This window comes from Pogoniulus pusillus, chromosome 22, assembly GCF_015220805.1.
Source record: "Pogoniulus pusillus isolate bPogPus1 chromosome 22, bPogPus1.pri, whole genome shotgun sequence".
Taxonomy (NCBI): domain Eukaryota; kingdom Metazoa; phylum Chordata; class Aves; order Piciformes; family Lybiidae; genus Pogoniulus; species Pogoniulus pusillus.
The window spans coordinates 16,868,846-16,890,094 of NC_087285.1; the positions used below are offsets into that span (position 1 = coordinate 16,868,846).

General features: G+C 44.7%; 1 protein-coding gene across 17 annotated transcripts in view; it reads right to left on the reverse strand.

The window, feature by feature from the left end:
* SGCD (sarcoglycan delta) overlaps positions 1-21,249 on the reverse strand; it is a 681,477-nt gene that overhangs the window by 63,951 nt on the left and 596,277 nt on the right. For 16 of the 17 annotated variants that reach the window (XM_064161998.1, XM_064161986.1, XM_064161983.1 and 13 more), the window contains one exon: positions 12,400-12,472. In XM_064161998.1, the coding sequence (XP_064018068.1) occupies positions 12,400-12,472 (73 nt within the window). Of the gene's footprint in view, positions 1-8,347; positions 9,416-12,399; positions 12,473-21,249 lie in introns of those variants that run through there. The other variant, XM_064162000.1, reaches the window with a different exon arrangement.

Genomic DNA, 21,249 nt, shown 5'->3' on the forward strand with positions numbered 1-21,249 from the left:
CACTCACCTGCTTTTGGGCCATTACTGGATTGCAATTACTTTTCTGCTTCCTCATCTGCAAGGCCCCAAAGCCACACTTGAACTACATGCTTGTGAGTGGAGTTCCTCTTTCTATCCAAGGACACAATGTCCTTGTGTAGCTGAAGGCAGACATGGTGTTATTTTACCTGCCAGCAAAGCCATGTGTATGTATTGAGGTATGTATTTATGGCAGCCACCTCTGCTGATGGATGAAATGGTAGCTGTCATTTTGCCTTTCCAACCAGCAATGGTCCACCTTTAATGTGGTGCTTTCACACATTTGGCCTCAAAAATATGCTGCTTTTTTCAGTGAGTTACTCCAGTGCCAACTCAGCTGGGAATCAGGGTAGGGTACTGGCAGCTTCAGAAGTGTCAGCAGAATCTGGAAATGAGGTGGTAAAGCTCACAGGCTCTCAACATTACTAAGAGAAAAGAAAGAGGAACCACTTGCCAGCTTCTGCCTGTGCTGCTGGCACAATTTGCTTCTGCATTTCCATTTCCTTCCTTCATGCAACATGAGCCTGCACAGGGTGAAAGATGGGTCACTGACCATCTCCAGTCCAACAGTGCTGGCCCCAGACGGTGCACAGCAGCACACAGCCAATGCTCACCCACTAAAAACACAGGATTAGCATTCTAGAACAACTAGAGACCTGGGGAACAGCTTTGGGTTGTGCAGGGCACCCCAAAGATGGACATGGGTTTGACTGCTCAGTCATATTTAGAAAGGGATTTTCATTGGCCATGTGCTGTCTTTGTAGGGAGAGGCAGAGCAGAGTCCAGACACCATTTGAGAGCAGGGAGTTACATTCCTTTAGCATGAACTCAGCAACATCACCTGGTCAGAAATGATTGCTATTCAAAACAGCCAAAGGTGTCACAGTAACCCTTGGGAAAATTCTATACTGCAAAATACACGAGAGGTAGAGCAGCAGCAGCCACCACACGTTAAAAAGATACAACCATTTCAAGTCCTGAGGAAATGACATAGCTACTCCTGTCTGGCCTACAGAAAACAGCTCTGTTCCACCCAAAACATAATTTCAGAATAAAGGTTCTGTAGGCACAGTGAATATTTATGATTTCTTTTAGTAAGGACATAAAATAAATACTGCTTTCAAAAGAAAGAATCTCATTATAATTATGGGCACATTTCTCTCCTCTCCTTAATAAGGTTATGCACAGCTATTGATTTCTGACTACAGTCTAAAGTACAATTAGTGTATTTGTAGAAGTGTCCTTTCTAATCACAGTGGACTTGTACAGCTTAAAGCATCTCACTCAAACTAAAGAAGTGTTCCTCCCTTGATACAGCCAAACCCTCTGGCATCAGAAGATTGCAGTAGGAAACAAAACCCTGAGGAATCCCTCTCTTGGGCAGGAGTCCTGGCTTTGTCCTTCCCTCTTTTGCACCAGGTTAATGAGAAGGCCGTGTTAAAGGCTCAGATTGAAGGAAGCTGCTTCAGAACTGCTGCTCTTCAGCAGGTGAAGCACTGACTGAAGTTCCTGTGTGGGCTCTGCATGGCTGCAGGCACTGGGAGCTCTGGTTGCAGAGAGCTCTCAGACTAGAGTGGGAAGCCTCAGCGGGGAGATATTCCTTCCTTAAAGGCAGGCACTGAGTGCTGAGTAAGGAAAAGATATTTACTTTGCCTGTTTTGCTCTTCACTTTGGGTTTTAGAAATGTGAGATAGGCAGCTAGAGAGAAGTATAAAGGGCCAGAGAGAAATACAAAAGAAACCCATGTATTTTTTCTACCCAAAAGCAAACATGGTGCTCAGTGGATTACATTCCTCTCATTACTTTGAGATAAGAACAATGTTCAAAGGCAAATCTCCTCTTCTGAGCTAGTCAGTCATTTTGAACACGACTGCATTCTAAATATCAGAGTATGTGCAAAGGATTGGGATCACAGTGATAGGTGGGTAAGGTGCTTTCCTGGCCCCCTTTCTATTTACTTCTGTATTTCACGCTCAATATCCTTGGCACCAACAGCTCTATCTCAAGTTCAAATGTTATGATAAAACAATAGTTACTGAGCCTCACACAGAACTTTACACATGCTGCATCCTAGACCAGCACACCAACCTGCTCACAGTGCAGCATCTCCCACATCACAGCACCACTAGCCAGACTCAGCTGCAAGGCAAACATGCAGCCCAATTTGCACTGAAACTGAGTTGCCTGCTCTTTTCTCTAGATAATAAGAATCATAGAATCAGTCAGGGTTGGAAGGGATCACAAGGATCAGCCAGTTCCAATCCCCCCTGCCATGGGCAGGGCCTGGGTAGCTGCAATTGGGAGCTAAGGTTTCTACTCAAAGAGGTGAAACAACAGAGTGCTTTATGGGGACAGGCTGAGAGACCTGGGGCTTTTTAGTCTGGAGAGGAGAAGTCTGAAAGGGCATTTAATAAATGCCTGTAAATATCTCAGCTGCTCACTTGTGCCTTGCGACAGGACAAGGGGCAGTGGATGGAAGCTGCAGCACAGGAGGTTCCACCTCAGCACAAGGGGGAACTTCTTTCCTAGAAGGGTCTCAGAGCACTGGCACTGGCACAGGCACTGGCACTCCCCCAGAGAGGTTGTGGAGTCTCCTTCTCTGAAACCTTTCAAACCCTGTCTGGATGTGTTCCTGTGTGACCTGAGCTAGACTGTATGGTCTTGCTGTGGCAGGGAGGTTGGACTTGATGATCTCTGCAGGTCCTTTCCAACCCCTGACATCTGAGATCTTGAGATCAGGCTGGCCACAGCCTCATCCAGCCTGGCTTTAAACACCTCCAGGGATGGGGCCTCAACCACCTCCCTGGGCAACCCATTCCAGCCTCTCACCACTCTCATGCTGAACAACTTCCTGCTCACTCCCAGTCTGAACCTACCCACCTTCAGCTTTGCTCCATTCCCCCTAGTCCTGTCACTACCTGATATATAATTGCAGCTTTTAGGCTGCAACTAGTCAATGACCTGCATATCCTGTTACAGCTGACACCCTTGTGCTAGTTTGAAGCAAGCTAGAACGTTTTGGTAAGAAAAAGTAGATAATTGGCTGTGGAAGGAAAACATTGGTGATGTCTCCTTCCCTCAGTCTCGCTGAAGAAGAATGTAAACATTAGATAACATTTTCGCCATTTATGACTTCACTTTCTGGCTGGGCTTGGATGGAGCTGCATCTCCCTAACCTCACTGCCACTAACCTTGCTTCTTAACCTCTTGGCTGAACCTCTTTTCTTCCTAGGACTGGGGTAAGGTTGAGAGGGGCAGGGGGAAGGTGCAGAGGTGGTTGAGAGCCCCTCCTGGAGACTCAGGTTTCTGGGAGGGGAGTTGTGTTTCTGTATTACTTTAAACTTGTGTATTTCTGTATATAACTGTATATACTGTAAATATCTGCTTATATATTGTGCTAGATGTAAATAAATAGCTTCATTTATATTCCCAGAGTCTGGCTGAGTTAGCTGGGGTACCTTCTAAAGCGTGGGGGGGTGGGTAACAGCCAAACCACCACAATCCTCAAAAAGCAACCCTTAAAGCCTGCAGAAGAGGTGTCTCTCCCAGGGCACCGGCAGTAAGGGGCATCACTGTGGAACATGGCAGCCCTCCTTAATCATTAGCAGCATGTAAATGAAAGGCAACACCTTCTACAAACATCTGCATTCTAGAGGTTAAAGGGCACTTTCATCATTTTCTGTAGGACCTCCCAAAACTCACCACCTCAGGGCGCAGACTAACCTAGCAGAGAGATACATCAACGTTAGATGTCTCACCACATCCTTTTAATCAGCGCACAGTCAATAGTCTGCATTCTACCAATAACTAATTAGTTTTGCAACTTATTTCCACAGATGTCATTGCAAAATCTATCTGAGGAATGTCATCTGCACTTGAGAGAAGGACAAGCATTGTAATTAAGTATTAAGCCATTTCACCAGTGTGAGTCTGCCATGGAGTGTGAAATGGCTATAATTCACATATTGAAGACCTTGCATTTATTAGCATCTATTTTCTACTCAAGGTTAACGGTGTGCTGCAGAGAGAGTTAAAAAAAAAACCCAATAGAGGCAGAAAAAGCTCACATTTTTGTTACCCAAATGGGTTTATGTGCACGTTTGAGTGTACAGATTGGTCACACAGATAGGGGTTCTCTCGGGTGCCAGAGGACTTCTGGCTCACGCACCTCTGTGGAAAGCACTCGAAGGTTAGATGAAGGCTCTGATTACGGAGTAAGAGACAACTCTGCTGTTGAAAGCTAATGACAACCCTGGATGCGACGCACCTGGGCAGGATACAGATCTTGTGTACAAGAGAGATATTCAATCTGAGATAACAGTCAGGATTGATGATCAGTATCTCCCAGAAAAAAAGGCTTTGTTTGCATTAGGAAACCCCTACAGAATAAATGTAGAGAGAGAATAATGAACCAGGGTGTTGAATTATTGTATTCAGGGCCCTGGAAAAGTTAAACTGTCTCTGTCTGGAGCCATTGCTCCAGCTGCGAATACGCAAAGGAGGAGTCACAGAGTCACAGAATTTACCAGGTTGGAAAAGACTTCCAGGATCATCAAGTCCAACCTATCACCTAACCCTTCTACCTTTTGGGTGATTGTTTTCTGCATCTTGAAATAGAATAAGTCCCACACACACTCCTTCCCCTGCTAATATGTGTTTTAATCTACAAGAAAAAACATTCTGGTGTTTCAGTCTACAAGAAAAATCATTCTGGTGTTTTAATCTACAAGAAAAATCATTCTGGTGTTTTAATCTACATGAAAAATCATTTTGGTGTTTTAATCTACAAGAAAAAAAATTTTGGTGTTTTAATCTACAAGAAAAATCATTTTGGTGTTTTAATCTACAAGAAAAATAATTTTGGTGTTTTAATCTACAAGAAAAAAATAATTTTGGTGTTTTAATCTACAAGAAAAAAAATAATTTTGGTGTTTTAATCTACAAGAAAAAAAATAATTTTGGTGTTTTAATCTACAAGAAAAAAAATTTTGGTGTTTTAATCTACAAGAAAAATAATTTTGGTGTTTTAATCTACAAGAAAATAATGTTGGTGTTTTAATCTACAAGGAAAATCACTTGTGTATTCTACCAACAACCAAACAAGAGAGATACTCCCACTGCTATCTCATAAGCAAAACAGCTTGGCAGCAATTTCCTTTAGGAATTTACCTTTCACCTCCCTATTCCCACTCCTGTTTACAGGTGAGGGGCTCCGTAGCTCTGGTGGAACATGCATGCTCTCAGCAACATGCATGCTCTCAGCCTTATGTGCCTGCGAGTGCATCTGGGAAGAGCCACTCACCCTATTGCAGGCTGCTCAACCACCAAGTCCGACTGCTTTGTCCCTCTTCCCTAGCTTCAGTCTACCTCATTTTTTACTGCAGTGACATACTGTGTTCAAAACATCATCCTGCCAAGCTCCCCTTTCTGCCAAGCCTGCTTTCACCCTCCATTAGCCCTCTCTGAAAAGGATCTGCCTGTCTATGGACAGATGCTATTAGCGGTGCTGTGAACAGGGCAGGGTCATGATTTATCCAGCCGGGATAACTCAGCAAATCCCTGTCAATGCCTTTGCCATTTCTCAGGCATGTACCTGCGGAGTATCATAGCCAAATCTGGGCTTTGCCTGTTAAAAACAAGGGAGAGAAGGGCACAAAGAGCTAAATCCTCCCTTTCTGGTGCCAGGTGTGAAAACAATGAAGGCCATTAAGAGAAGATTTGCTGGGGTAAGGAAAGGGAACAGCAACCCCCTCTCCTTTTCTTTTTGCAAGAGAAACACTTTAACAGGTGGAAAGCCCCAGCAATCATCTGCCTCCTTAACTCGAGGCCTTTAATTTGGAAGGCATCACAAGGAGCATCTAGTTCCAACGCTCCTGCCATGCCCAGGGACACCCTACCCACAGCCTCATCCAGCCTGGCCTTAAACACCTCCAGCCAGGGGGCCTCAACCACCTCCCTGGGCAACCCAGTCCAGGCTCTCACCACTCTCATGCTCACGTCCAGCCTGAACCTCCCCACCTCCACTTTTGCTCCATTCCCCCTAGTCCTGTCACTCCCTAAGCCCAAAAAGTCCCTCCCCAGCTTTTTGTAGCCCTCTTCAGATACTGGAAGGCCACAAGAAGGTCACCTGGGAGCCTCCTCTTCTCCAGACTGAACAGCCCCAACTCTTTCAGTCTGTCCTCATAGCAGAGCTGTGCCAGCCCTCTGAGCATCCTCCTGGCCCTTCTCTGGACAGGCTCCAGCATCTCCACATCCCTCTTGTAATAGTGGCTCTAGAACTGGATGCAGTACTCCAGGTGGGGTCTGACCAGAGCGGAGTAGAGGGGGAGAATTACCTGCTGGCCACACTTCTCCTGCTGCAGCCCAGGCTCTGGTTGGTTTTCTGGGCTGCAAGTGCACACTGACAGATTATAGTGAGCTTCTTGTCCACCAGCACCCCCAGATCCCTCTCCTCAGGGCTGCTCTCCAGACAGCCACTGCCCAGCCTGGATTTGTGTTTAGGATTACCTCAACCCAGATGTAGAGCCTTGCACTTGGTCTTGTTGAAACTCATGTGGTTGGCTTGTGCCTACCTCTCCAGCCTGTCCAGGTCCCTCTGGATGCCATCCCTGCCCTCCAGCCTGTCTGCTGCACCACACAGCTTGGTGTCATCAGCAAACTTGCTGAGGCTACACTCAGTGCCACTATTCATGTCACCAACAAAGATGTTGAACAAGAAAGTTTCTTCCAAGAGCAAATATTTCAGAAAGACTCAGCTGTCAGGGGACAGATCAGATGTGGCTTCCTAGATTAGAAAACAGAGAATGAAGAGGACCTCTGGCATTCAAAAGAAACTCACCAAAGTCCACTTTATTAGTGAATGAGCCCAAAGTTTAGTAACTAGGAATCTGTCCTCCAGTTTTACTTGTATACTGATGTGTGCAGGTTGATGTTTGTGGCAACAATCATATCAATGCCACCCATCTGTGCTACGTGAAAATAACTGCATTTGTTACAACATGGAAAGTAAAGCTCACCCCAAGTCTGTTTCCTGTGAAAGTGGTGGGACTACCAAAATTACTGTGATTGGACTGGTATAACAGAGCAAACAACTCTATCCTTTCTGGTAAATCAGCTGGAAAATAACACCAGCCAGACACAAGGCTACATTGGCCACTTCTCCCTTGCTGACACCTCACAGGATTCCCCAAGCGTTTGCTGTGAACTGAAAAATGTTTCAGTATCACACACCAGTCATTATAAATGACTTCCATTTCTCACCAATTACTTTCCTTTTCATACCATTTTTGTGTGTGTGTGTGTTTTTCCTCCAATTTCTGGTCTCTTAATCTTTATTAACGTAATGGGGTTTAGACAGAAACATTATTTGTGTTCATACTTAATGAAAATGCCTCTGCTGCCTTGTGGGAAAAAAAAATGTGGCTGAGAGAAACCTTAATTTGATAAGAATTATTGTTTTGCAAAATGAGGATTGTTACATTAGCTCAGCACTGTATTTAAATTGCTTTTTCTTACAATAGGTCTCACTTGGACTATTTGGATAGTTCAGTGCCGTACACGGTAAGGTAAAATTGTGCTAATAAAATCAAGCTGCAAGTACATTTCATCTGCCATTTGGTACTTTTGAGTGCTTCATAATTAACTTTGGTCAAAAAATTACCTCTTTGAGCCCAAGGGATTAATTCTCCTTTAACTATATTTGTGCATTAAAGGGAAAACAGCCACCCCTTGGCTTCCTGGCCTTGGCTGAGCAGCTTACTGCATTTTTAAGCTACAATAAGTGTGGAGGAACTCCAGGTGTGTGCTTCCTCCCCCCTCATGGTGTGAATTTCATGCTGTCTGATTTCTTTTTATTTAACTCTGGGAACAGAAATGCCTTAAAGCAAGTTTCCATGCTCTGGGGGCTCCTGCCCAGCGTGATGTGGACACCGGGGAGGTGCTTACGCTAGCTCCTAGCCCAGGGATGGGATGGATGCTGTAACAGTGCCCACCTGGTGCACAACCTCACAGCTTCCAGCACTTAGCAGTTAGCAGCAGCATCCTGATATTTTTTCTTCTATTGGATCACTCACTTTTTAATCCCCTTCTCTCAAACTCTTTGCCTTCTTCCCTACTCACCAGCCAGTCTAGCCTTTATTCCTCACTGCAGAAGGCCTCTGATCTTGTGTTTGTCAGACAACTTCTGTTAGCCTCTTTGGCATATATTTGCCTTTTTGAAGAAAATAAACAGAGAAAGGCATGTGATTGCTGCCAGTGTCAAGGAGAGGCTCTCAAGACAGGCTCTTGACAAGTTACTTGCATGCTACTAAAACAATCCACTGAGAAAAGGTCATTTTGAATTCAACTTTTATACATAGGCAAACACATTACCATATGTCAAAGACACCAACCTGCATTAAAAATAGCCAGTGTAGATAAGTACAAATAGTTCAATGTCCAAACAAATCTCCCAAGCCTCTCCCTTGCCCTAAACCATTTAGGCAATGTTAAACATTCCAAGAATATGAAAATAATTTGGATTTGTTTGATTTCCTTTTTACTGTTTTTGACCAGTTTAGAAGTGAGAAGAAGGGAACAGTTACCAAAACTTTACTTTACATAAACAAAAGCATGGAAATGTTCACAAAGTATATAAAGTAGTTTTTCAATCACCTCTAGTTATTAGATGATGATTATTAATGAATATTCTGAATCCCAAACAGGACACATTGAGCCTAGACTAAATAACACCTTGCACTAATGAAGACATTTATGTGCTCTGGCATTCCCAGAACAACTGGTGCTGAATAGGACTGTTTTAAGACATGTGAGTCTGCCTGCAGCACAGGAAAGCACCTTCTAAAGAAGAACCAGCAGCAAAGTCCAGACCTGTACCCCATACCAAACCTTGTGATGGGTTTAGCAGGTAAAGAAAAAGCTATGCACATATTGCTACCTGAATTTGCTCCACCTAAACCATTGCAGACAAATGTGTTGTGAGAAGGGCACTCACAAAAGAGGACCACATCTTCTCTGTTCTCCAGGACAGTAAGCATCTTTTAGAGCAGGCAGTTCCTAATAAACGAATTAGGCTATAGGAACTGAAGATTATTTATCAGCTCTATAGGGACAGAAAGTCTGCTAAGAATGTGTGTGCTGTTGCTTGGAGCATGTCAGTCTTAGTGACACATGGGCATGACTGGAGGCCTTTGGGAGATGGGAGAAAAAGAAGGAAAGGAACAGAGCTGACTGGCATGATAGCATACTGCCTATCTTGAGGGGAAATCAGCCTGTCTGTTGAGGAGAAGAGGAAGGGAAAGGAAGCCATACAGATGGTCTGACTCCCAGTGGTGACAGGAGCAGTTGGTCTCCTCTCCTTCCAACAGCGACAGTCGCTGTCACCTTATTTTGAAGTCTCCTAAAGAAAAAGTGGGAGTCAGTATGGTACTGAAAAGAGCAAATGGATAAATCACCAACTAATTGTAACCATTTGGTCTAAGAAGAGTGATGGAGGTTGGCGCCTGGCGACAGCCTGCAAGAGCTGAATGTGCACTTTCCCCCCCTGAGAACTTCATCCTTAGGAGGAAAGAAAGTTTGCACTATTTATTACAGAGAAAGGTCTTTCAGAGTCAAGCCAGCTACTGAGTGCCTGTTTACAATGCTGCTTTCCCAGCAATGTATGACAGCTTGGGACCCATTGGCTGCCATCTCATTCAGCCCCATTTTACTGCAGCATCTTTTTAAATAGGCCAAAAGGACACCTTATGCACAGAGTCTGCTATCAAAACAGGAAGGCAGCAAAAAATGTCCCTCAGAGTAAGATTACTTTCCCTGTTAACTCTGGACTGCACCCAAAAGACACCATTTTACCTAAGAAGCAGCCTGTGCTCCAGTATGTAGAGAGAGAAATGGATGGCTCTTGGTGTGAGGAGGAATTGCTCTTGGAAAACCTTGCTTTCTCTACACAGTGCTTCCACTGGCTCTTTTCTTCTCAGCATGGTGGAGAAAACCACTTAGTTTTGCCAAGGTGACATTTTCAGAAACACACAACACGTTTTAGGGTCTGTGGGACTGTGTTTTACAAGGGAAACGTTATTGAATGGTTTTAAAGAAAAGAAAGGAAAGAAAAAGGAAGGGGGAAGGGGGAGAGGGGAGGGAAGAAGGGGAAAAGGGGAAAGGGGAAAGAAGAAGGGGGAAGGAGGAAGGAAGAAGGGGGAGGAGGAAAAAGGGAAGAGAGAAGGTGAAAGAGGAAGGAAGAAGAGGGAGGGAGGAAGGAAGAAAGGGTTAGAGGAAAGAAAAGGAAAGGGAAGGAAGAAGGGGGGGAAGGGGAGAGGAGAGGAGAGGAGAGGAGAGGAGAGGAGAGGAGAGGAGAGGAGAAGAGAGGAGAGTAGAGGAAAGGAGAGGAGAGGAGAGGAGAGGAGAGGAGAGGAGAGGAGAGGAGAGGAGAGGAGAGGAGAGGAGAGGAGAGGAGAGGAGAGGAGAGGAGAGGAGAGGAGAGGAGAGGAGAGGAGAGGAGAGGAGAGGAGAGGAGAGGAGAGGAGAGGAGAGGAGAGGAGAGGAGAGGAAGAAAAAGGGAGGAGGGAAGGAAAAAACCCACCAGATTTTTACATGGTATTTGTCACTCAGTCCACTAATTTCAGAGTCAGTTATTTAACACCTCTCTCCATAAAACAAGTGGAATAACAACATGAATTTAAAGCAGATCAAATATACTGCATCAAGTCCTCACATGGACATTGCCATTAATTGTTTTCAGTTTCACTTAGCTTAATTTTCTTCAGAACAGAAGCATACTCAATCAGATTAATGCCATTTTAATTCACATTTGTCCCCTCTAATATGACACCCTACAATTACATGGAGTAAATTGCCCTCCCATGTTTAGAAATGTCCTAAGGAATCACAAAACTCAGACCTAAACCTTGCATCTCTTTTGCACTGTTAAAAATGGGATCTGGTTTTCTAAGTTAGATGCCAGTGGATGTTTTAACCATGACCTTGCCATGTTTTTTTTGTTTGTTTGCTTGTTTCCTAAAATATCAGTAAGTATGGCTTGTGCCAGAAAGCCTTTGTCACCTGAACCTCACCTACAAACTCACCTACCAGCTGACCACTCTGTTTGTTGGCTCTGTCCAGATGAAACAGAGAGTCCTTGTTCCCTGCCCTTCTGGGGCTTCTGCCACCACAGCAGGCCCTGTCAGCTGCACTTGAAGCTGAGCAAAGACCATGTTTTCCCCCTTCTTTTTTCTAAAAGAAGTGTACTAAAATTGGGAAAACTAAAAGGCAGGGTTAAAGTCACTGCATGGAGAAAAGAGAACAAACTTCCATATCGAAATGAATCACACCACCACTGCACTTGCTGTCTGACATACGATCCCCAGAGTGCAAAATGGGAACAATTAGAGTGTGTTCAGAGAGAAACTGAAAGATAGAGATAGAGGAGGCAGCCAGGATATTTTTCATCTTCCACGGTGATCTATCTGGGCCATAACTGTCCTTAGCATCAGAGCAGAGAGAGTTAATGAGAGGTGCTCTCCCAGCTCGGTGCATCTGCAGTAAATCTGCAGTGCTGGTGCACAACTTCAGCTGTCTGCAGATTGCTTCATCCCTAGCAGCTTCCAGGAAAGAAGAATTTTCAGCCCAAGACCTAAGGACAAGATGTCCTTCTGGAGACTTTTTTTCACCTTCTCTCTCTCTTTTTCTAAGGAAGGGCAATTAGAGCATTGATGGCAAACCTCTCTTGGTCATAAGACACCAAGAGATTCAGTCAATAATTTATGAGGCCATATGATTAGTCTGTTTGCAGAGACCAGTCATCCAAACTACCCTGCAGTGCCACACTGGGTTTGGTTTGGGGGGTTTGTTTTTTAAATAAATAATGCTTAGCATTAGCTTGAGGGCAGAGCTGGTTCCAAGGAGTTGTGCTGTTTATTCCCTCCTGACACAATGCTGTCAGCAAGAGGTATCTCTGTGACTGTGAGCAGTTATGTGCATGCCAGACCCTGCGCAGGTCACGAAGGGTTTGCATTTCTGCAAGACAAATAATGCTGGAGAGTGTTATCCTTTTGCCTGCTGCTACTGCCTGTGGCTCAGCACAGACTTCAGTACCTCTCTGCTCAACCAGGATAAGCTTTCCCTATTTTCTTTTTTGAATGCTGAGCCAAGGGTATGCAGAGCATGTGACAGAGGAGAAATGATGCTCTTACAACCCATGATTGCCTTTACCTTGGCCATATTACATGCAAACACAACAAGTCCCTTCTCTTCCAAGGCATCCTCCTAGTGATGCCTTTCAAAGCGAATCCCCAAGCTCTTATGTGAAAGCAGAAATGATGCCCAGCAGTATGCACAACTCCAACAAGGTGCCACTGAGTTACCATGAAACCATATTCCAAAGTTTACCTTAGTTCCTTGAAGGGGTCTGCCCTGACATTGGGAGTTTCTATAGATTTAGGGAACACTGTGCCTTCTGCTCCTGAAATCACAAAACAAAACAGAAGACAAATTGTAAACATCATAAGCTGTTATCAGGGGAGTGATCAAATCAAACCTAGGTGCAATTTAACCCATTGCCTGACCCCATTTCTCTCTTGCACACATCCCTTCTGTCCCTGGGAAAAGACAGACCTTGATTGTCTGAAATTGGTTGCCTTGATTACAACTAGGACTAGCCTGCAAACTGCACTTCTGGATGTATGAGCAGCTGCTTGCATCCCAAATCTGGGAAGTGTTTGCTGCCTCAGCTGATGCTGGGAGCTTGTAAAAGATAGGTTGGTGGTAACCAGGCATCTAATCCAGCTACATCACCCATTAACAAACCTGAGTGGGTTTTCATGTCTTTTGCTGTGTTCTGAGAGATACTCTAAAGACAAAACCAGATTTTTGCTCAGTTACTGCAAATGTCTCTCCAGTCAGGCTGTCTCCTGCCTGGGGAAAGGGAGAGAGCTGTTCACCTGATGAAACACAGAACAAGCCCTAGTCCTAGCCTGAGCGCTGCTTTGATGTGTAACAGAGAAGTCATTCTGCTCATTTCCCTATTTGCTGAGTGGTTTTAGATCACAAGCTGTAATGTCCTAGGTAATGTAAACAGCTTTCTTAGTTTCAGACCACTGCAATCCTCTTCTATAACCACCTGCAAAGCCCAGGTTGGGCCATTTCACCCAGCCATCCCTGCATCAGGTCCACATATTGTGCCCAAGCCGTGCTGTGTCTCTCTGGAAAGAAATGCTCTCCCTGTATCATTGTTCTGATGAAAGGCAGCCCATGCCATCCTCTGGTAAGCCTTTCCACTAATTTTACTTTAAAATGTCACCTTAATTGGCCTAATTTCAGCTTTCAGCCACTAAGCCTTCTCATGTCCTCACCATCGGGTCTGCACGAGCAGACTCTCTGCCTTGTGGAGATAGTTACTGATGGTGACCCAAGCATTCCAACCTTCTCTGAGTCTCTGAAAACTCACAGCTTTCTGAGTCATTCAATCACTCACCGTGAAGCTGACTTTCTGGACTTGTCATTGCTCTTTTCTGAACCCATTCTACTTTTGAAGTGCTCTCTCGGGACACAGCAGCTGCCGCTGCCGCTCCCTGCCAGAGAACGTCATCTCCTCCCTCCCATTGACACTAAGCGCAGCTCAGAATGGCACTAACTGCCTCACACACAGCAGTGCACTGGAAATTAATGTTCACTTTTCTCTAATATATAGCTGCCTACCCAATGAGCAAGTATGACCTGTATTCTTAAATCTAAGCCTGTGGTCCTGCCTTCAGACACGCTGTGAACAGTTAGCCATTTATTATCTGCAGTCACCACAGCAGGTTCAGTGTCAGCACACAAATGGCACCAGTGGCATCTTTTAATTTCCCTAATTTCTTTGATGAAGCTGTTGGTGCAAACCACAGATCCTGATGAGACCTTTTCTAGGTACTGTTTTAGATCTCCCTTAACACATGCTATTGTAATTGTTACCTATACATAGGCTGGAAGTCGCTGCTACAGAAGAAAAAATGCTCTGAGAAGATGCAAAACAAGTTAATACAACATCCTTTTGCAACCTCTGCTGTAAGTGAGAAACACCTGTGCTTTGAATGAGGCTGCACTTCCTTTGCTTCATTATTACATCTGTGATTCATGGTGCCCAGAAAGCCCCATCCCTGGAGGTGTTTAAGGCCAGGCTGGATGAGGCTCCAGAAAGCCTGATCTAGTGTGAAATGTCCCTGCCCATGGCAGGGGGGTTGGAACTAGATGATCCTTGTGGTCCCTTCCAACCCTCACTGATTCTATGACTCTGTCCTGTGATTATTAGCTTAGTTTCTCCAAGCTGTCCCACGATCACAGTATCACAGTATCACAGTATCATCAGGGTTGGAAGAGACCTCACAGATCATCAAGTCCAACCCTTTACCACAGAGCTCAAGGCCAGACCATGGCACCAAGTGCCACGTCCAATCCTGCCTTGAACAGCTCCAGGGACGGCGACTCCACCACCTCCCCGGGCAGCCCATTCCAGTGTCCAATGACTCTCTCAGTGAAGAACTTTCTCCTCACCTCCAGCCTAAATTTCCCCTGGCACAGCCTGAGGCTGTGTCCTCTCGTTCTGGTGTTGGCCACCTGAGAGAAGAGAGCAACCTCCTCCTGGCCACAACTGCCCAATCAGGTAGTTGTAGACAGCAATAAGGTCACCCCTGAGCCTCCTCTTCTCCAGGCTAACCAATCCCAGCTCCCTCAGCCTCTCCTTGTAGGGCTGTGCTCAAGGCCTCTCCCCAGCCTCGTCGCCCTTCTCTGGACACGCTCAAGCATCTCAATGTCCTTCCTAAACTGGGGGGCCCAGAACTGAACACAGGACTCAAGGTGTGGTCTAACCAGTGCAGAGTACAGGGGCAGAATGACCTCCCTGCTCCTGCTGACCACACCATTCCTGATGCAGGCCAGGATGCCATTGGCCCTCTTGGCCACCTGGGCACACTGCTGGCTCATGTTCAGGCGGGTATCAATCAGCACCCCCAGATCCCTCTCTGTTTGGCTGCTCTCAGCCACTCCGACCCCAGCCTGTATCTCTGCATGGGGTTGTTGTGGCCAAAGTGCAGCACCCTGCACTTGGAGCTATTGAATGCCATCCCCTTGGACTCTGCCCATCTGTCCAGGCGGTCAAGGTCCCGCTGCAGAGCCCTTCTGCCCTCCAACTCAGTCACATCTGCACCCAGCTTGGTGTCATCTGCAAACTATGCTAAAGAAAAAAAATCAAAGTGAAAAGAAACACTCTAACACTTACAAAAAACCCCAACCCTAACTCCTTTTTAACTTAGAGAAAAACAAAGTAATCTCAAAGCCCATAAAAAGTAGTCTAAAGTTTGAAGCTTTATACTTGGGAATTGAAATTGATCCTATGGCACAATACAGATATTTAGCTCTTAACTTTACTATAAGCCTTCACCATTACCAGTTGTCAAAAGCAGCTGTACCTTGCCAGCCATGAAGGTTATTATTATCAGATCTGTCTTCCCTCAACAGTTTCCAAATGATTTAAGTCTCTCCTTATCCACACAATTGCCTTGGCTATTTGCTTTGCAACAAAACTTAGACAAAGATGCAGTTGGCAGATATCTGCATAATAAAGCAAGGTTTTGGTGAAGGGAGGAAGATGAAGAAATGCAGATGGAGAGGTGCACGTAGATATTCTTGTACCTTTTCCACCTGTATTATGTAAATGGTGACTTTACGTTGGCAATTCTGATTCATTTTTACACCCTTTAGGTCTGCTACTTCGGTTATGCAAAGCCCCAAATAATGGTCTGCACATCACCAGAATTGCCTGCAGAATACAGAGAGACTTTAGTGTGTTTCTAATGACTTGGGGTTTTCCAGGCTTTTCTGATTTAATTGGAATGAATGAAATAACTTTGGAAACAAAGCCAGTGAAGACTTCATTGCAGTCATTTCAGGAAGGCTGAAAATGAAGATGGCTGCTATTCCTTCCTACATCTCTTTTCCTTTCCCTACACACAGTTCTTAAATCCTTTATTCCTGTTTTCTTCATTCCCAGATCCATGGAAGAATGTTTTATCCACTGGGAACAGCAATGAGATCTCTAAATCCTTCAGTTTCTCTCTTGTAATACGAATTAGAGGTGAACACTATCTGTCTTGATAAGGTTTCTTGCCTTGACAATATCATTCCTTATTATTCTGTTTTGAGAGCAGAAGAAATCCCCAAGGGCCACCTGTCTCTGTCACTGAATAGGACATCAGCCACAAGGGGATGCTGAGGGACCAGGACTGAGGCATCCCTTGACTTGGCTGTCAGCAGCTGAGGGACTCCTTGAGCTGGCCATCACCCAGCCGCTGGAAAGACACTGATAAGCTTTCTTCACCTCACCTCATTATCATTTTAAGTGTCTCCATTTCTGTAGCAGGGGCCTCACAGATTAATTAAATCCTCTGGACAAGTCCTTCCTTTGGTTTCATCTGCTGTCTGATGATTTCACTGGACGCTTGTTCTGCCTTGGACTGTGAAAAACAGTAAATAACCATCCTCTTCTTTTCATGCCACTGGAAATTTTATGGACCTCAAATGAATCATAGAACCATAGATCATGGAATCAACCAGGTTGCAAGAGACCTCCAAGATCATCCAGTCCAAATGTGTCCACTCTCTCTCCTACACTGAAGAATTTCAATCTCTGCCTGGAGGATCAGCAGCTTCTGCAGTGCCTTTTGGTGGAAACAACTGCCTTGGACAGATTCAACTACAGTGGACACTTGTGTTGAAGTGTGGCACTTGGACAATATGGCAGTTCCTAATCAGCCTGTGATAGCATCAGTGCTAGATGGTAAGTGAAGGCATTAGGCTGGAGAAAGTGACCTCATTTGGTGGTTTTACTAAAGGCTTTGGCCAGAAAAGAAAGAGAAAGTTTTAGGGAAATGTGCTGTTGACAGCAAACTGGGCTACTCTGGCTCTGCAGAGAACTGTGATGTCATGGCTAAACAAATGTTTGACCCCAGGAGGTGGAAGAAGAGAGAGAGAGTGAAATGTAGAAATCTGAAGTCCAAAGCCATGTGTTTAGAAAGTAGCAAAGATTTCTTCTCCGTGTTGGATGCTTCCAGGATGGGAATGTTCCTAGATAAAGGCTAAGTGCTACTCATGATTCACGGCAGCAGCACAGAGAAGGCAAATAAGACATTAAACTGAAAGGCAAATGTAAGTGTAGCAGGAAGGGGGAAACAATCACATTATTTTAACAATTATCAGTGAATACTTGAATTACTACATAGCTTCCAGCTCACCCTAAGTGCACAGGAAAGAAATACTGTCAAGACTGCAAGAACAGACAAAGCCTATCCCCCAAAAGAAGACTAGAAGGACTTGGCTTTTTCAGCTTAGCAGCATGATGGATAAGGAAGGATATGAATAGGATAATATTGAATATAATGCTACTGTTGGCATGAGAGCAAGTGGCAATAAACTAGTCCTGAATATCTTTGGGAAGTGTTTTCTAGCCAAAAAAAGGAGCTAAAATGGGAGCAGCTTTTCAGTTAGATCTAATAAATGCATGACTGTAAGATATGGCGCCTAAAAACCAGGGGACAAGATTTGCAGGACCAGAAAGGATCTTTTAGTCCTGCACTCTTCTGGTCTTATTTTAACTTTCCACTACCTGAAGAATAATTGGAGTTTGGTGAATGGTAATGCACAGCTCCAGCAGTTCAAGAATTAGCTGCTATAATCTTCATTCTCAACCAAATCTACACACCCCTCCTCTCCCTTTACTGAGTATAAAGTGAATGTAAATTGATTTTATTATTATATGACACAGCTTCAGCTTCCTGAGTGATCTGTTATTAAAATACCTGCTACCTACCATGAAAAATCCATATCACAAAACTCCTATTTCATTCCAAACTACTGAAAATAGTTTTTTGAGGTTGGGGTTTTTTTTTCATCATAGGAGACTCTCTGCTGCTGCTGCAGGTAACTTACCTGCCAACAGCCAAAGAATGTTAGGAGAAAACAATCATATAATTTGTATTTAAGCATACTATGCTGTACATCCCTAGGGAATAAATTATTCCTTCTCACAGTATTATATCAGAGTCACTTCTATTAAAAGCCATACCTACTGACTCCCTCCTCTGACACTGTGTAATTTACCACCGATAAACGTTCATAAACAGTTTGACTGAAAAATCCATAAAGCCATTTCAGCTTTATTTTAAGTTCCATTTAATGCCCCTCAAAAATGATTTCATCAATGTGTTTCCATTAGCTGGTTCTCTGCCCAATAACTTAATTCCACACCATCAGTCAGGAACTTATAAAGCATATGACAGGATCTACCTGAAGTGTTTGGAATCACCATAAAGATTTGCTCAATGAGCAGGTGTTTTTTTCTGTTTCCTTCTAGTGCATAAGGTGTGGAAATGTCCAAGACCCCTACATACATCTTCACTCTCCATATCTGAGGTGATGCAACTTGTAACTGCTGCATTGTCTGAAAAACTTAATTGGTAGATGTTCTGAGATAGGAGCTTTAGCTTGGGAGACTTCTTCACAGAGAGAGTGATTTGCCATTGGAATGGGCTCCTGTCCCTGGAGATGTTTGAGAATCACAGAATCATAGAATCATAGAATCAACCAGGTTGGAAGACCTCCAAGATCATCCAGTCCAACCTATCACCCAGCCCTATCCAATCAACTAGACCATGGCACTAAGTGCCTCATCCAGTCTTTTCTTGAAGAAACTTCCAGCCAGATGAGTCTAGTCTGGGTGAATTCATTGGGGAGGGGTGTGGTGGGTAACTCCCAAACCATCACAGCCCTCTTCATCCACATGTGAAGTTTGTTGATCAATCTCATGAGCTTTGTGAGAGAAGACCAGAAAAGACTGGATGAGGCACTTAGTGCCATGGTCTAGTTGATTGGTTAGGGCTGGGTGCTAGGTTGGACTGGATGATCTTGGAGGTCTCTCCCAACCCGCTTGATTCTATGATTCTATGATTAGTAACAGCCCACCAAGCCAAAGGCCTTGGTATGAGTTCAACACTGTCTGGGTGTCAGGAGCTCTCTAGGCAAAAGAGGACTTAAAAATGCTCCAAGAAGGGAAACACATCTCAGCTGGAATAATTATCTTCTTAACCAGAAACAAATCCAACCAGTGGAAAGTGGGCAGCAACAGCTCAGCTTTCAAGCTGCCTCTCATTTTCTCTGTGTGCTGCAAAAGCACCTGAGCTGCTTGACACTGTCCTGGTACCTTCTCTGGTGCAAAAGCAAGGGCCACCCCTTGCTCCCTCTGTCCAGACACAGGCTCCAGCTGTCATGGCAAGCTAGTGATAAGACACTATTCTTCTGCACAATACTCGCTCTAGGCTTCCACTGCTATCAGCTGGAAGGGAGAGAAGCGCTGAAACGCAAGGCGAGGAGAGGTATTTTTAGACTAATGATTGATGCTCCTGCTGTCAAGGGTAGGTGGCAATCAGCTGAACAGCACTTGGGGGTGAGCAGCATGTGAAGGAGAGAAATCAGGTTTCTGCTCAGGTGCAGATGCACCTGGCTAGCTCTTCCTCACTTGCCCTTTTTCTTTTCTTTCCAGACAACACATTGCTTTCCCTCTCTGTGTGTCCTTTCAGCAACAATCTGAGAGCCACAGCACACATTTAGTGGTGCATATCCCTGCTTTGTAATGAAACTGGCATCTCAGAGCCCTGTGACGGACTAGGTAATGAAGTTGTCTTAAGTGAACTTTCCTATTTAGCGCCCTGCCTCAATGCAGTTCTGTCCAAATGAGGGCAGGAGAAGGATTTGCTGTGATTCTTTTTTTTCTAGAGGTATAGCATGCTGGTGATGCTCATAAACTACCTCTATTACTGCTATTATTGATCAGGACACGTTCAGCAATTTGTCCATGGAGGCACCCATCTGACGAGGTTCTCTCCTCTGCTGGTCTCAACAGGGTAATCTGTGACAGTCTCAGAAAACTGTCATGCAAACAGATGCCCAGAAAGTAAATACAACACAAGGAAAAATGATTTGTGCCTGCTTCTTTTAATTCCTAGCTTTAAAAGCCTTATCTACCCTTAATTTGTGTTTTAAATGGATGGACACAGTAAGTGGTGTTTCTCCCCTTGAATCCCATCAAATCTGAAATCAATAGGAGCTCCACTTCAAGGCCCAACAATAATAGCCTGGCTCAGTTAAGCCAGTGCACTGAACAAAAGCCATAAAGCTTCATTCACCTTTCTTTCTATGATACTATAAAAATAGTTCACTGCAAAGGTTTGTCTGTCTGTCCATCTCCATTGTCAAAGTGCTGGGGATGGGCAATCTCTGTAATGAAATCATGTGCAGCATCAACAAAGGTCTTCATAATTAAAATGCAATATCACTTATTGAGATTCTTTTAGATGTAGGCACATGGGAAGTGAGGCAATTCCTAGGCACTGGGCTGTGGTCAGACAAGAACTCCTTGTGACTCCGGCACTGCCAGCTCTGCTGGGTGGAGTAGAAGCAGTTCTCTGACTCATAGTCCTAAGAAATGAATGGAGCTCAGTTTTAAGGCAGAAAACTTGCAGACAGTAAGATGAGCTGCAAGCTCTAAGCTAAGCATGTAGTCATTAGTGGTGCTTGTGTCTGCAGGCACATGTTGATCTTCCACAGCCTAGCTGCAGTGGCTGAATGCATGAGAAATGTAAAGGGAGTAACTGAGAAGAACAGTTGTACCCAAACTAACCAAAGTCACACAAGTAAAGGTTATGACAACTTAAGCTGACCTCTAGACGTTCCCTTCCTGACTAGTCTCCCTGGACTGCAGCAAAGCCTTTGACACTGTCAGCCACAACAAGCTCCTGGCACAGCTGGAAGCTCCTGACTTGGACAGATTCACTCTAAAATGGCTCAAAAATTGGATGGAGAGCCAGGCTCAGAGAGTGGTGGTGAATGGTGCCACATCCAGTTGGCAGCTGTCACTAGTGGTGTCCCCCAGGGATCAGTGCTGGGCCCAATCCCGTTCAATATTGTCACTGATGATCTGGACAGGGGGATTGAGTCCAGCATCAGTAAGTTTGCAAAAGACACCAAGTTAGGAACAGGTGTGGATCTGTTGGAGAGTAGGAGGGCCCTGCAGAGGAGCCTTGACAGGCTGAACGGGTGGGCAGAGGCCAACGGGATGAGATTTAAGAAGGCCAAGTGCAGGGTTCTACACTTTGGCCACAACAACCCCAAGCAGTGCTACAGGCTGGGGACAGAGTGGCTGAGAGCAGCCAG